The sequence below is a fragment of the Gallinula chloropus genome (assembly GCF_964237585.1).
Source record: "Gallinula chloropus genome assembly, chromosome: 1".
Classification (NCBI taxonomy): Eukaryota; Metazoa; Chordata; class Aves; order Gruiformes; family Rallidae; genus Gallinula; species Gallinula chloropus.
Genome location: NC_140085.1, coordinates 176,647,998 through 176,665,731, shown reverse-complemented (window position 1 = coordinate 176,665,731; position 17,734 = coordinate 176,647,998). Strand labels below are relative to the sequence as shown.

General features: G+C 36.9%; 1 protein-coding gene across 1 annotated transcript in view; it reads right to left on the bottom strand.

The window, feature by feature from the left end:
* DIAPH3 (diaphanous related formin 3) overlaps window positions 1–17,734 on the bottom strand; it is a gene marked incomplete at both ends in the record, with an annotated part of 231,898 nt that overhangs the window by 76,266 nt on the left and 137,898 nt on the right. The window contains 3 exons of the mRNA XM_084266148.1: window positions 1,755–1,890; window positions 7,679–7,841; window positions 16,345–16,471. Of these exons, the coding sequence (XP_084122274.1) occupies window positions 1,755–1,890; window positions 7,679–7,841; window positions 16,345–16,471 (426 nt within the window). The remainder of the gene's footprint in view (window positions 1–1,754; window positions 1,891–7,678; window positions 7,842–16,344; window positions 16,472–17,734) is intronic.

The window sequence follows — 17,734 nt, the reverse complement described above, 5'->3', positions numbered from 1 at the left end:
GCTGTCCTTCCTGTCAAATAAATATACCACAGGTGATTCCCACTGCCAAAATTTGGGTTTTCTAATAGACTTTTAAAATGATGTTACAAGCAAGTGCAACAAAACCTTACAAGAAGCTCTGCAGAACAAAAAACCCCCAAATCTCATTGGTGGCCAATTTAGTGCATACCAGACTCTAGACATTTACAACTTCATGCGATCCTAATATCATTTCCCATCTGCTGCTGTTAAGATCAGTCATTCCAGACTGAACCTTAAGTAGCTGCTAACAAGAAACCTCTTCCTATACACTTATATGAGTTAATAAAGAAACAAGCAACTAAGAGACAAAACAGCTATTTACTCAGTGATTTAGCTGATCCCTAGATGACAAGGAAGCAGTTCCCCACTACACTGGCTGAAGAAGTAGGTTTAACTATTAGAGGCCTAGATACACATCTGGGTACATGAGTTTTAAGTCCACAACAATGTTACCTGTACTCTGGAAAGCCTGAACATGACTTTATGAAGAGTATGACTTAAAAGGAGCTTCAATTTTTCCTGAAAGACTAAATTTTCCATCCATCAGTCACTACATAGAACATGTTTAAGAGAAGAATACCTAACTTCTTTTGAAGCACTTCCAACCACACACGAAATACCAGTTTTACCCCTTGCTAGTGTTCTGCGGCCTCCTCTATCTTCTATGAGCTTTAAAACAGATTGTAACTGGTAGTTTTCTGATTAGGTCTTGAATTTACTTCTGAAGAATTAGAATTTCGGTGTTCAGAGGGCAGCTGCCTGGATTCCCATCTTAACAGAGAGCCTTAGTCTCACACTTCAGGATATGAATGTTTTCATGAAAATAAATCAAAGACTTTTGGTATGAAGAATCTCTGAAACTAAACACACCTATTCTGGCTATTAGTGAAACGTGGAAGAGACAGATAATCATTTATGCCAAAGGTGCTCACCAGGGTTTGAGTGCAGAACTGTTTAACAAGATCTGTTCTAGAAAAAGACAGAGTGAGAGAAAGAAAGAGAAAGAAAGAGAGAGAGAAAGAGAGAGAAAGAAAGAGAGAGAGAAAGAGAGAGAGAAAAAGAGAGAGAAAGCTAGCTCACGATAATTTACACAGTAAATCATCTATCATTCTGAAGGATTCCAGAAGATCAGGCTGGAATAAAATATAGCAGTATAGAGGATCATCTTACATCTTTTTTAATAACAAAGAACTCACAGTATCTGCTGTCTCTTGGTACAAAAGACAACACAGCATAAATGAGTGACTTTAAAAATGCATGGCTGAGGTTTCTTTTAAGGTGTTTCAATAGGGACCTACTGAAATAACAATTGACACACTCAAAGCAAAATCCAGAGTACTTCAGGAAGGGCTTATTCGCAGAACAAAAATGAATATGTAGCCTTATTTAAAGAAAGAAAATGGCTTTGTCATTTGGAAAATGCCTATTCTCAGGTAATGTAGGGGGTTCTGAGCATAACTTGACCTTATTCTTGGTCAAACAAGGTTCAATATATTCTAATGCAAAAAATACTAAGAAGCATTTTGAGTTCTAAAATAGGCTAGCCTGGGGAAAACAGGTAATTAGAGCAGCTCACTAACAAAACGACATTTAAGAACATCTTTTCTGTAAACTTTAATTGGTGAAAATCCTTCATTTATTCAGTCTTTTCTCATAGCACATACAGACAATGAATAAACAGCAGCTTTATTTCTAGTAAAAAGCTAGGTAAATGCCTTTTCTGTATTACTTACCTGTTTTCATTTCCAGCAAGCGCTTCTTTTTCTGTTGCCTCTCTTGTTTTTCTTTTTCTGCTTTCTCCTTAGCTATTTTAGCACGTCTCTGTTTTTCTTCTGCTTCCCTTCTTCTCATATTCTCCTTTACTGCTTGCTATGAAAAAGTAATATAGGGTTCCATTAAAGCTGAAGTCTCAGCAAAAACACAGCTGAAGCTTAAAAACAAAGAATAAAGCCTTAAAATCTCATCTCCTGACTAATCTTAATTTATCAAGCCAAATAAATATTTTACATTCCATATTCAGTACACTTTATTCAGAAGAGTAAGCAAATTCAGAATAAATCATTAAAAGCATACTAATTGCCCCCAAATGGGGATTATAAATCCAGCAACAAATAAGTTTTAGGAACACACACATTAATGTAGGAAGAACTCAAAATATCTAAACTACCTGGTGTCTGTTGCCATTTGTGCTCTAGAATAGTTTCAACGTTTACTTTTTCTCATGCTGCCACTATACCAAGCAAAACAAGGCTGCTGGGGCAAACCAGGTGTGCATCTTTCTCATTCTTATCCACAGATGTATTAATTCACTGGGCTTACAAATTCTTGTCTTCTAGTTAGCACCAGTACAACATTGCCTATTTTGAATTATAAATAAAGAACTCCAAAGCTTCCAAAGAAGCAAAAACAGAACTATGAGTTTCAGAGTTTTAAAATCCTTGTGTTGCATATTCAAACCTTTAGGGGAAAAAAAAAAGTGTCACATTCAATATTTTTTTAACAAAGCTATTTTAGGATTACATATGCAGTACTTAGAGTGTTAGCTATATTCACTGGTAAATTCTCAGTGCTCTACTATGGCCTGCATTAAATGTACAGTGCCATGTACTCTTCCCTCATTGCAGAAAGTTTCTCTTTACAGAATGCAGTTACACCCAAAATCTCATCTTTCACAACAGATCAAACTCTCGTATTGGTCCCCTGCCCCTCCTCAAAATGTCTAACATCTTCAGAAGTTCTGAGACAGAGGCTGCAAGTTTGCAGGGATAATTCATTTGTCATGTTGCTTTTAGTGGGAAAATGTCCAGCCTGCACTGGAACGGACTGAAGAGTACTGCAAAATACCCATGAATGTGGATTACAGCAATATTTGCAAGGGCATGGTTTGTAGCATCACTGCAATAGTAATCAAAGGGGGGGGGGGGGGGGAAGAAAAAAGTCACATAAATCTTGTGAGAAAATACCTGCCTTTGGAAACTGAAGAATCTTGATCATGAAAAAATCTCAATAAAATCGATTATTTTAAACAAAGCAAACTATACTTCCACAGTGTCTTCCCCAGAGTTATCTCAGTCAATTTTCTTGATACTGGGGGAGGATTTACAAAATGCTAAAATTCTGGACTGAATGAATTTTAACAAATTAAATAACAAACTGGGCATTCTGTAAAACAAACTGCTGGGCAAAACTCAAACAGGACTCAAGTCCTGGCAGAAATTGCAAACTTTCCTAACAAAGGGATCGTGGAAATTTCTACCTTGCATCTACTTCATGTCCCACAGTAACATCAGTAGGACTCAGCCTCAGCCTGCAGTTATCCAAATAGGGGTGTCTATTCCTTTCTAATCACACTCGATAAACCGGGCTTGGTTTAGTAGCTCACACTTCATATTCAGCACAAATGTGATGTTCTGGAGTATCACACTTTGCTCCCAGTTTTTCTCTAGCAGGACACTGGTCTTCCATTAAGTTCTGTGTCATAACTTACTATTTCAGGCTGATGGTTTCTTGCAAACCATTTAACACACCTCTCCAGAATACCAGGCACTTCTGTTGTTAGGTGTCCTTTGACACCTATCAGGAACTCTCCAAATTCTACTGACTATTATTACTGAGTATTGACTATGCACGTCCCATGCCTAGAACATGAAATTGCACACTCAAGCTCGCATACAGATGCCAGTGTTTAGAAGTCTGTGCCCTAGAGCCAAATCCTAGCCTGTGTGCTGCGTGTTTTCAACACAAAACATAGGTGCTAGAAGTTCTGCAAAATGTTTATAGCAAGAACTGTCACAAACCTGATGAACACTGTATTTGTCTCTCACACTGTTGGAATTTCAAAGATTAAACATCTTAACACTTTCTTGCCCGAAAGGCCTAAAAAGTTAGATATGGTCTGCCTGCATCTGTTATTTATGGACAGCACTGCACTCAGCATATGGTGCAGTATGCAAAGTTAACTTTCAGAAGAATTGCCAAAGTATATGGCTTTCACATACCATGCCAAGGGCTAGAGTTTCCAGCATGGAGGCCTTCTTGGCTTCTCTCTACTGCTTTCCAGGATTGTTTCTAATTTTTATTCAAGTATAAGAAAAAAACACTCTAGAGGAGTTAGGGAACAAGCTATGGAGCAGCTACTTGGTTGATCCTCTTCTGGTTCTTGAGGTCACACTTCTGCTGCAGAGCAGCCCAGTGTTTATAGGAGCAAAGTGTTTCTAGAGTCCTATGATTAGCATAGTGTCTTGGACATAAAAGTTGTTGACTCAAAGCCTCTTCCCTCCCTCTCCTACAACGGCAGGAAAATTCTAACCATTAGACAAACCCAAGAAAAGGAAATACTTCTATTGATTCATCTTATTTCAGAAAGCTAACCATCAAAAGAAAGGAATGAGCCTGTTAGCAGTACTTCTGATGCTGTGAAAGCACAAAGGGAGGTCAACAGAGGTTTCTGTAATCTAAGATGTTCCACTGACTGTACCAGGAATTCAGATTCAGGAATTACAGCACTGACAGTTGAAGTGCTTCGTCCATTTTTTGGATCCAGCCATCTAACTGTGCTCTAGATTTGGTGCTCACAGTGTGTGAACAATAACTGTCACAGTCACCACACAACACTGAAGTACAAAGTGCAGTCCAAAGTTAACTATACACTGAAGTCTATGGCTCCAGATTTAAATATGGTTTTAAAATGTTTTAAACATGTTCATTAATTTAGAATAAACAAATAGAAAAAGCACTGTAAGTAGCCGTAAATTATCAGCTGCTTGACAACAGGGATGACAGAACTTCACTTTCCCACACCTACCAGTGACTTAAGTAGTCTTTTAGTCTGGGACCTTTTAAGAAACCAATGATTTTTCAACACTGAATTTAAAAGTCTTTTGAGCTAAGTTTCCTAGGATGCCAGCCGCCTTCATTTTCTGTCAGTAATCGAGACCAATGCTAAACAGTTCTGAAAATCAGACCTCAGGTGTCTCACGCTAGGCATCTCAAAAATCCTTTCCAAAAAGTCTCAAAACTGACTAGTTACTCAATAGTTTGTTTAGTGTCATTGAATGATAAGGGGTTTCATGCCTTATCTGCACACCTTTTTCATATAGCCTTCAAACTGTGCTCTGCAAGAAAGAATTATTAATTTTCTTCAAGGTTTCTTCTATCATGCTCATCAATAATATCTAACTGTTTGGAAGCATTAATTAATCTATCTATATAACACTGCTGTGAAGCAGGGGTTAGTATCAGTACTAATTTTACGGACACAGAAACGAAATATGGGGAAATTAAGGTAAAGCACAACCACTTCTTTGAGCATCTAATTCAAGATGAACCTATGCATTTGGAATTCTTATTCCACAGCATTTAAATGGGAGATGTGGTTTAAACATCAGAAATTAAAGTAATACAACTATTTAATTACATTTAGCAATTTTGAAATCAGACTTCTGAGTTTCAAATTAGGCACTGATCAACTTAGGAAAACATAATCAATGCCCATGTTGATAAATCTGGCATAATTATTCTGATTGAAGACTGTGCCTTCTAAGTTTTTAGTTGTCAAACTCTGAAGTAGCAAAGGCTTGGTAATCTTTACATGCTCCAATATGTTTGCTGAATATTGGTTTCATTTTCAGTTGTTTCCTCAAAATCAATGGAATAGGAATTTCAAACCTTTTTTCAGTAGCTATGAAAGAAGTATTTTTCCCTATCAACATCCTTAGATGTGTCTGAAATCATTACAAAATCCAACCAACCAAGCAAAACCAAACAAGATTGGGAAGCATGCAAGCAACACACCTAGGTGTGTTGTAATGGTAAGTGTCAGGCTGCAATGAGGAGTGGATGGTAAAACGACTAAACAGATATTTCTATGAACAGGTAGGCATGAGCTCCATCACTGCTCCAGATTTTGTCACAAAGCTCATGCTCAGATAATATCCTAGCAGAAGGGCAGCTATAAGCTAAGGTATGTAAACACAGGTAGCCAGATGGGACACGAGTCACCTTTTCCAAGTTATCCAAATTAGTAAATTCATACACAACTGGGGACCTGCCTTTATGTTCTTCCCTTTCTCCTTTGAGAACAGTTGCTTACCAGCCAAGTGCTCAGAAGCCAAGAGAAAAAAAATATTTTCTTTGTAAAGAAAGCTAACAAAAATCTCAGCCAAACCCAAAACAAAATGAAAACCACAACCTCCACACAAAATCAACATCCTCTCCCCGACCCTGTAATTCTACCAATCTGAACATAGCTATAAATCACCAAGATAGAAAAGCCCACTAAACCTAAATATGAGTTCTATAAAAGCATTTCAAACATATATAGCTTTCCCAGAGTTGTTTGGTTAATTTAAATTGAGGGATATACCAGTTTGAATATGCACTCTGAAGTATATTAAGTTAATCATTCTGCTTTGAGAACTATTACACTGATAAAAGAACCTGCAATATTTTGATTATTCTAAAGTTTGCTAAGAAGACTCTTTACAGTCACATATAATCAGATCCAAACTGAAATACCCTGGTAAGAAAGTTCTACATCACTTTTAAGGCAGGCCTTCTGAAAGCCTTTTTGCTAAAACTCTTAAATGACATTTTGGTAGAATTAAAAAAACCAAACCAGACCAAAACAAGAACAACAACAAAACACAAACAAAAACCTAAACCATTTTAAATTAAAATTTGCAAGCATAATGGAAATGCATTTGGACTCAAAAAAATTCAAAATAGTTCAAGCTTTTATGATGAGCTAGTATGTGCAAATGTTTGTATACACAATTCAGACATTGCCCTGTGATACAAGGAGAGAGGTAATCTCCACATCTGTAGCTATTTTAGATGACTCTAAGGCAAAGTTCTGCTAATTAACAAATCTGAATTATCCTTACAACTATGTTCTGAGCTCTATACCGAAGTAGCCAACAGTAATCTGGACCAGTGTAATGTTTGTTTGTCAAATACGATTAAAATATTTATAATATAAATAAAATAATTCTTATTCCTCCACAAAGATCATCCTTTTCAAAGGGAAAATAAGAAAATAAGCATCTAAAATGCATAAAACCTAAACACTTAGACAATATATTGTAACAAAAATTAAAAGTCCTTAGTTTGAGCAAAACATGCTATTTTTTCAAGCCAGGATAAGAAGCTCTCAATTTCCATAGCAGGGAACCTGCTTACAGACGCAAATCTTGACACTGACAAAGCGTTGCAAGCAAATGAAAAATTAAACAAAATAAAATCTTGGGTATGGATTTTGCATGGAAAGAGCATTACAAATATGGCACAATTGTTAGAATATTTATTTTAAAGTAAGTAACAAACATCCTTTAAGCAGAAAATGCAGTTGTGTCTAAAAGAAGTAGAGTTTCAGAATTTTCCCCCTTGGGTTATATATGTGCACAAGAGGCTCAGTTTTAAATTATGTACATTGTTACTAGAAATTTCCAATTCTTTCAGAAATAATTCACAAAAAATAATAAAAAACTCCATTACCCTTAGCATATCTCAAGAATTTAGGATGTGCAAAGTAAGATTTCTAATATGAGCACCACATACCATCTGAGGAGGAAGAAAGTTATTTCTAGTTTCTTCAATAACTGAAAGATTACAAAAATGATTTCTAAGAAACACTAGGCATAAAGTAAACAGACTGTACCATGAACATTGTCCTGAAGTTGTTTAAGTCTGTTAAAAACTCCTCCACAGAAACTTTCTTCAGATCAATGGCATAATATCCCATCACATTCTGATAGAGTTTTTCCATGTTCTCGTGCATCCTTGAAAGTTTCTGAAAATCTTCTTTGGCATTAACTAGAAAGCTGTATGCTGCTGTTAAGGCTGCAAGAATACTCAGGGAATCCAGTCAAACCAACAGTTTTTAATATTGATCTGTATTATTTCACACACATTTTATATTTGCATCAAATGAAGTACCAAAAAAATTCCTTCTATGTCATATACTCACCCTAGTATTTACTATGCATACATATTACGCCTATGAATAAAACAGGATGCTTTCATCACATTTTTTCAAACATTTAAATTTACAGATTATGTTATTAGCATACATTTTTAATGAAATTAAGCGTAGGGGATTAATCTAACTTCAAGAACCTATGCAGTTAGTATCACTGTCTCCTTATTGAACGTAAGGGTTTAGCTATATACATTACAATTTACATGGAATTTAAGTGCAGATACCATTAACTAACCTGAATACTTTAATATATCAAGAAACAGCACAGTTTCGACAGAAATTAAAGACAGAAATATTAAAAGTAAACAACATGAAAGACAGCAGTTTGTTCAGTGGTTTTTTTTAATGCTGTTGTAGCAACAGAAATGCATTAATTTCTGTTCCTGGTGGCTGCATCAGGTGTTAATGCTTTTTTTAAGGCTACATGCAATGTCAGTACAACTTAATTAAATTAGAGGTGAAAACAATGGAACTACTTCTACAAGAGACAGACAATTTATAAACAGCAAGAAAAAAAACCCGCGTAACAAATGAAATAAAAAGCCTATGTTTATTCAAGACTTTTGATAATATAGTTTGTCAAAGAAGCTCAAAGAAGAAATACTGTATATAGTCATTTCCTTATGTAGGACAACTTCATAAACTGTTTATTTTAATGCAATGGTAGCTAAACAATTTTTTACGTTTCATTATTTTCCTGCTGCAGAAAAAAGCTATAAAAGACAAGAAATGAGAATTTTACCTTTACTCCCTACTGCCCACCCCAACTATTGTAAAAGAGAATTTACTGTATTTGCATAGTTTTTACTACATATATATACACCTTGGTCACTATTAAGCACAGGATTTTTAATCAAGTGCATTAGAATTTACACAAATAGAATTTTTGTTCACCATGGTGTTTTAAATACACAGGAACAATTTACTGCTGAGTAACTGCTTTCGCTTTTCAGGTTTTCTCTGATGCATTCCTCTTTTCATTTTATTTAGAGGCTGAATCGCATTTGAGTTTCACTATTAAATGTCCTTCTGGCTTTTAACACTGCTTTTAAAATGCCAACTAGTTAATGACTTCCTTTTTATGATTTAGAATATACACCATAAAGTCACAGAATAATTTTCTTGGACACATGCAGGAAAAGAGAAGTCGTGTGTTTTCACAACAGATTAGTCACGATGACGGCTGTTATCTGGGTATAGAAGAGCAGAAGAGTCTCCTCTGTGAGTCCTGAAGAAAAGGACTACCTAAAGCCTAAATTTCTGTGATTGTAAATGCTGCATCTGCATCATGCTCAACCACTTGATTTTAAACTCTCTCTTCCCTTGACAAGGCTCCTTAGCCAGTATGAGCTTTTTTCCACATCGCTATTGACTTCACAGATGCAGCTTGTGAGCAGCTTCAAACTGCCTGTGCTGACTGGCTAGTAACAGCTCAAAGAGAATTGATTTTGCTGGCCCGCTTTTTCTTCTTTTTCTTCAATACCAATTTGAATTTCTGTCTACATGGCTCTCAACATGCACAAAGCTTACAGGAAACTACCATTCAGACTTCAGTTTAAAATTATTAAGGTTGTTAAAAAGCTATTGGAGGGACAGCACAGAAAGCTGATGACAGGTTAGTGTGCAACAGGTGCCTAAATATTAAATAAAAAAGGATTGAGAGAAACAAGACATGACAAAAGACATTGGGAGTATTCAAAGAAATCTCAGCAGTTCAAAAAAAAACCAACACACCCCAAAACAACAACTGCAATAAAGGAAAACAGTAAAATTAATGCCAAGTAAAACTAGTAACAAGCATTTCTACATCTTCTTTTATTTTTGATCTTACAAGTGAGGATATTTATTATTTGTGGTTCTTAGATCATTAACAGAATTTAGGAAAAACTACACTGTTTTATGTAATTATGAGTCAATTTATTTCCACACAATGGAAGGGTAAAGAAAAATCAGATAAATTTGCTTTGTTGGTGGTATGTGTAAAGGTCATACATCAAACATTGCAGTAACTTTTTTCTGTTTTCTTGGTAGGAAAAAAACCTGAGGAAAAAGGTTAAAGTGATCAAGAAAATCTGTACTTTATCTTGTAAATGAACCATGTACCAGAATGAAAAGGAAACTTGGAGGGGTAGAGGTGGTGGGGGGACTGGGGAGGTAAAAGGGAAAAAAAATATCTGTAATATTCTGCAAGTGATAACTAAAGTTACAGCTATGCTAATAGAGTCACAAAATCACAGGATGGTTTGGAAGGGACCTTTAAAGGTCATCTAGTCCAATGCCCCTGCAGTGTGCAGGGACACCTTCAATGGGATCAGGTTGCTCATAGCCTCATTCAACCTGACCTTGAATGTTTCCATGGATGAGGCATCTACCACCTCTCTGGGCAACGTGTGCCAGTGATTCACCACCCCCATCATAAAAAAATATAGTCCACATTAGAATCCATATAATCTCTTTAGCTTATACTGTTAAAACTGACTGCCCTTGAATACATGATGCACAATTTTAAACCTAAAGTAAAACATTCTGGAAAGATGTTTTACTATCCAATATTTCAATGCCAGACACAATTATTCCTGAGATTTTTATTTTCCATCCAGTGCATTGTGGGATACCGTAAGCTCTTGGCATTCTACTGAGACTGTGCTTCAATTTAGGTATTTCTAATAAGTACTCTTCCTTTTTTCCTTAAATATGGCTTTTGTTAGCCAGCACTAGCTAAACTAGAGACAGCAGGGAATACTACCGAGTACAGCAATCCCAACTGTAATTACTACGAGCAGGTTGATATATATGCATTATCAGCTACACAGTTCATTGGCTTTGGATGAATGAAGCCAGAAGTACAGAAGAGCTGCAACACAGGTGGGAGGAGGAGGAAATCACAAAGTTAGGTATTTGTTAACTTTTCTGAAGTGGCTTCACTTCAGACTGTCTTTTTGGAATCATGGGACTACAGATCATCATTCTGCTCATTAATGGAACAGGAAAGCAATGCGAGGTGGAGACAAGTAATATTTGCAGCAAAAAGTCTAACTGCTGTATGTTCGGTCTTGCATATTCATGGCAGATCTCTTCATAGTGAGTTGCTTATCTCAATGTTAACCTGATTCTGATACAGAGCCAGCAGTGTGCTCCTGCAGCTCGCAAGGCCAACGGTATCCTGGGCTCCATTAGAAGAGGGGTGGCCAGCAGGGACAGGGAAGTGATTGTCCCTCTCTACTCTGCCCTTTTGAGGCCCCATCTGGAGTCCTGTGTCCAGATCTGGGGCCCCCAATACAAGAAAGATGTAGAACTGTTAGAGAGGGTTCAGAGGAGGGCCACAAGGATGATTAGAGACCTGGAGCACCTCCCCTATGAAGAGAGGCTGAGGGAGCTGGGCTTGTTCAGCCTGGAGAAGAGAAGGCTGCGGGGGGACCTTATTGCAGCCTTCCAGTACATGAAGGGAGCTTATAGGCAGGAGGGGATTCAACTTTTTGAAAGGATAGACAATGGCAGGACAAGGGGGAATGGATTAAAGCTAAAGGAAGGAAGGTTTTAATTAGATATTAGGGGGAAGTTTTTTACAGAAAGAGTGGTGATGTGCTGGAACAGGCTGCCCAGAGAGGTGGTAGATGCCCTGTCCCTGTAGGTGTTCAAGGCCAGGTTGGATGGGGCCCTGGGCAACCTTGTGTAGATCCAGGCCTGGAGGTTGGTGGCCCGGCCTGTGGCAGGGGGATTGGAGCTCTATGATCCTTGGGGTCCCTTCCAACCCATGCCATTCCATGATTCTATGATTACTGTAGTGCAGGGTATCAAGCCAAGTAAAAGGCAGCTGTTACCTCAGAGCAGACAATGAATGATATTGATCTGTACCAAACACTTCCTTGAAAGACCCCATATTCACTCCTGATTTTTTCACAAACCAAGCTATGTCTAATTGTACACAATCCAAAAAAAGGAATATGATTTTGCATAAGAACAAAAGATTAACAGGTGCATAGATGCTGCATATATTTTAGCAGAATCTTCAAAATAGAACTGAGGTTGCCACTACGGTCTCTATACAAACACAGCAAACATTTTGAAGGCTGGTGCAAACACACTTTGAGGTCACTTCAAACCATAATTTCAACAAATTATTTTCTTCTAAGGCCAAAGAGTGTGAATGTTGTAAATCTTTCATTGAGTATTTCCCACATAAAGTTCTTGGAAGAGTTGCAATTTTCTGAAAAATGCATGTCATAGAGTCTTCCTTCACTATGCCTACAGCAGGTTCAACAGTAAAATTCTATGCCTGAATTTTATAGTTCAAGAAACACCTAGAAACATTTAATTTTTAAATTAGCACTGTCTGAAGACTATGTCTCATAATACCTTTTCCTTATGTCACTCCCACTTCTCTCAGTGTCATAACACTAAAACAAATCAACATATTTTGTATCACACAGAACGGCGCTGTATACACCATGTATTATGACCAAAACCAGTCTTAGCTTTAATACAAGCCTGAAGACCAGATATTGAAGGCCTATATAAAGGAATTACATATTTAAGTTAAATTTATTTTTTTTGTCAAAGCCCTATCTAATTACCTGTCTATACAGTCAACATGTTGGCCCTCTCCCAAAGAGCAACACACATTTCCTTTCATTTAATGGTCCTGTAATCTTTCAGTGTCCTTAGAATGCTAGGACATATTACAAGCTTCAGCTTGTCTATGTCGCACAATGGAAATTCTAATTATGAGCCAGATTAAATAACCTACAGCTTAGAGGCAGCATGTAGCCTCCTCTTTGTAGTTGAAATGGGTTTCTTCTACCCCACTTGAATCAGGCTCTGACTTGGGTAAGTGCTGTTTCTCCCTTCTTTTTTTGAAATGCCAACAAATAACAAGGAAAGAACAGAGAACTGATCTAAAGAAAGGACTGTTGCTAGTGGAAAGGTAGGAACCAACTTCTTATCTTCAAGCACTGTTTCCATAAGCTTCTGTGACAATCGCCATCAACGCTACCTTCAGTGGTAGGCTGAAACTTGTCAAGAGTTTCTCAGCTGCTACTTAGGAAATTGTGAGATGCAATTTGGACTGATAAAGAGCATGTTGACTAAATTACTTAATTAAGCTTTTCATAAGCAATTTTAAAACTCTCCATAAAAACACTAAATTTTTATTTTGAGCATAAAAGTGTATTTTGTTTTCTGCTTTTTATCAAACATTGACTTAATACTAAATCAGTATCAATTCGATATTCTTTGACTTTCCTAATTAAAGCAAACAAAAGAACTGCAATAATAACTGTAATTTCTTCTCAGCTAGTATACATAAGATAACTGACAAACTAGCACAATCTGATGTATAGGAGAAATATTCATAATTATAGACTTTGTCAATAAAAGAGTGCACCAACTGTGCATATATCTGACTTCCTAAAGAAATAAGAATGCTAATCAGTTCATTAGGGGCCTTTGGGTTGTGATATTTAGCGACAGGATGTAATAGCCTGCTTGTCCATTGAGCCTAATTGTACTCAGGATGAAAAATTATTTCCAACAAAGCACCATCCTTCCTTTTTCAGATTTCCTGCTGGTTTCTTTTTATGAGCTGCATGCCTTTCAAGACATCAGCATCATTCAGCTTTCCTTGTCACAGGAATAAAAGTAGAGACAGGTCCAAGCTTCATCATGCTGTGCAGGATTATCTAACCTTTACATCAAACCTTTCCTGCTTCGTAATTTATTGAAGTTCCTGTTTTTCTAAAAGTGAGCTGCTTTAATTAGTGTGTTCACAGATATTACTAGAAACCATGTGTAACTTTACTGTTCTGAAATTACTGCCTGTCTGCTGGGAGAGGTAGTAGGTGAGGGCAAACTATTCCTGTTCATAATATTTACTGTTCAAACCATTGTACTGGAATAGTTTAATTCAACGAAATATGCAGCATGGCTGGTATTACCTGTACTGATTTACTCTGAGTAAGACCAAATATTCATCTCACCTCTCTTCTGACAGCAGTCAATACCCAGTGATTAGGTAAAACAAGAAGAAAACTTGGTAAGTATAGCATGATGATTCAATTGATGTAGTATTTGGCTTTTACCAGTCTGCATGCTAGTAATTTTTCTGAGCTAAAGCTACCTCTGGACTATGTGTTTCACAGCTCCAGATGTACTACCTTTAGCTAGCTATCGAAGCCTTATATGCAATCCATTTACATTTTCAGCCTCTACATTATCCTAAAAGTAAACGCTACCATCAAATTTCTGCTACTACGTTAGAACCTGCTGGACAGTGTTTTACATGGAATGAGCCCCGGATGTTCATAATGCACAATGAACATGTTCCTAACTTTCCTCCTCTGTGGCATACAGAATTACAAGTATTTTACTATGTTATCCTAACTTTTTTTATTTTCTGCCTTCATAGTCCTAATCCATTAATACATCCCCAATGCAGCAACTTTTGCTATCTGTGGGGATAGGACAAGGGGCAATGGCTGCAGGTTGGAGCATAGGAAGTTCTGCACCAACATGAGGAAAAACCTTTTCCCAGTGAGGGTGACAGAGCACTGGAATAGGCTGCCCAGGGAGGTGGTGGAGTCACCATCTCTGGAGATATTCAAGACCCGTCTGGACGCCTGTCTGAGTGATATGTCCTAGGGAGCTGCTCTGGCAGGGGGGTTGGACCCGATAATCTCTCGAGGTCCCTTCCAACCCCTACAATTCTATGATTCTATGATCACTGTCACCATTCTCTGCCACATCAGTATACCTTTGGAGACAGGTTGGTGGAGGCACTCAGGATGCAAGTATTGCAACTTACTTATATTTCCTGCTTACTCTTAACTGCAATTGCTCACAACTGTTCTAATAAACTCATTCTCAACTGACTTTTGTTAATTTCATTCATATCTGTTGTATAAATATGGAAGTTTTATAACCACATTTCCAAAGAAAGCTGTATGCTAAATTATCTATTACTTCAAACCCTGCTCCTCAGCTTAAAAATGCAAAAGATTATAGGGTATTTTAAGTGCTAGCATCATGGCTACTCGGAATAAGAAGAGTTTGTCCTTTTTAATAGGTTTGATTTATTAAAGAGTGCTTTCTGTTTCTAATATCCTAGACTACACATCATTTTCTTAGTCAAGCACAGACTTTGTATGTTCTTAGCAATATTTCTGAGAACGCTATCATGGATGTTTTCCTCTAACTTCCTAGAGAATAGTTTATCTCTTGCCTTCAGGACCCTTCTCCTAGGTTTTCTATTATGCTATAGGCTTCTTCAGGGTCAAAACTTATGTTTTATACTACAGAGACACCATGCTGGTGGGCTACAACATATCTTTCTAAAACACATTGAGATGGAAAAAAAAAAAAAAGCCAGAAACAAACAGAACAGCCTGATCAACAAAATACCTGACCTTACAAAAAACACTGAAAGGTTACAGATAACCTACAGAGTCCAGAGAAGGCCTAAAGCTAAGTTGTAAACACTTTGGTTGCAGCTAGTCTACTGAAGAGGAAACTGGCCCTAACACAGCAAGAACCAGCACATTCACTTGGCCTCAGGGTCCCTTACCATCTTTTATTTAATAGTATGAGTTTAATCAAGAGGACTGTCTTCTGAGTGCCCCCCTGCCTTTGTACATAGCAAAGTAGTCTTCAAGTTAGGTAATAACCTAACTATGCCTGCAGAGGAAATTTCAACCTGTCTCTCTATCTGCTGGAATTTCTGCTCCCAGATTAGTCTCAGTGCCCAGCATATACGACCATCATCTGATAGGGATGTTTAAGAGAAGGAATACTTTTTTCCTGCTTTAACTAAGTATCACCAGGTCACAAGGGTTTCTTATGAGACAGTCAATTTGTGAAGTTGACTGCAGGGCTTGGAATAAATAAGAAAGGAATTTTGGCAAAAGTAAGACCAGAAACCAATTTTCACATTCTGTGAATCTCATTTCTGAAATAAAGATTTTTGATTCTGTGGTTGCATGCACAGTGTAATGCACAGTGGTTATCTGTACACTGGAAAACAAATAAACACAGGGTGACATCTTTTGCTACAATACTCTTACGTGAAAATTCACGTAACGCTAGAGTAACATTCCTATTCTAAGTACTTTTCACTAAGTTAAGAAATATACACAGTGTAAAACCTGACAGCATTTTTCTCCTCATTCTATCTACTTCAAATGAATCATTTAATTGATCTGCTCATGTATTAGTTTTTGAGGGGAAAGAGTTATGTTTTTCAAAAATAAATGGTACAGACTAGACAGAAGTTATATGAAGAAATTTAAAGTTTAAGGTAATACAGTTAAATTAATTTTGTTTTGTGTAATTTTTTAAAGAATACTCCAAAGGATATCGACATTTTTGCTACAAACTTATCGTGCTTATCTTCAGGAACTGGAAAAGTCTGCAAATCCTTCTCAAGCTGTTGGAATTGCCTCTCCATATGCTTCAGGCTCTTCTCCAGATTTTCTGCTGAGACTAAAATACAGAATATTCATCTCATTAACACCTTAAACATGAATCACTGTAAAATACATGAGTTAAAACGTTACCTGAATCAGCATTCTATTTTTTTAATTCTGAAATAAAAGCACAGTGTACAATTTGCAATACAGGATAAGGGGGTCACCCTACAACATTCAGTTCCCCTCACATATGTGGTTACCTTATTCTGATTAGATATAAGCTGTTTGAACATTGTATTTTGCTTTATTTTTATACCTAAGTTCTTGCACTGCAATTAACAGTCTGTTTTAAATAGCCTGAGATATACATACACCCGTCTGTCTCTTCTGATTAATCAAAGGACAAGTTTTGAAGCTACTCCAAGAACCACAAAGCTTTCTTCAATCTCATTCTGTTGCAACAGAAAATAGGAACATTCATATGGTAGTTCATGATGAAAACAAGACCCTCAAAACAGAGAAAATGAGGCTATTAAACACCTACACACAAAACCTAAGCCTTGATTCCCCTCTTTGAAACCATCATGCCTGGTAAAAAACACACAACAGAATTTGTCAGCGAGAGAAGTGCTCACCAAGCCGAAGGGATGTGTAAGCACCTGAGAAGGTGCACCAGAGCAAAACAGGAACTTAGGAAAAGTAAAAGAGTAAACAGGAAACATCAGGGATTTAGAGAAGGATGTAGAAAAACTGCAGATTTTCTTTGTCAGAAAAGAGAAATACAGCCTTCAAATGTTTGAAACTTGGTCTGTAAGCAGTTGATTGAAATACCAAGACCATAAGAATAAACTGAGGATAACTCCTGTTAGCATGTATTTTATCATGGATTTCTATTATTGCAATCGGTTAAAGTTTATTTCCTGATTGTTTATGAACTAATAATTTCAATGTTACACAGAAATAATATATAGAGATAAGCACATACTCTGAATTTTAGACTGACTTGCTTTTTTTTTTCCCTTCATTATTTATTTCATTTACAACTTACTGTACCTATAAAGGTAAAGCTACCTTAAACTTCTACCAAAATATCCTGGCCCTATAACTTTACTAGGATCTCTAGTGGATCCACGATTTCATCCTCTGAACAAAGTTATGTGATGGAAATTATAAGATACACACACTGAACACATCTTTTTCTCATAAAAGCCTGACAGAGTCCCCAAATGACGAGAGTAAAATGTTGCATAGCAACTACAATCCCATTCATAGCTGAAAGGTTAACACAACTACACAATGATCAAAGGCAACCTGTTAAAATGCTAATGTAACCCAA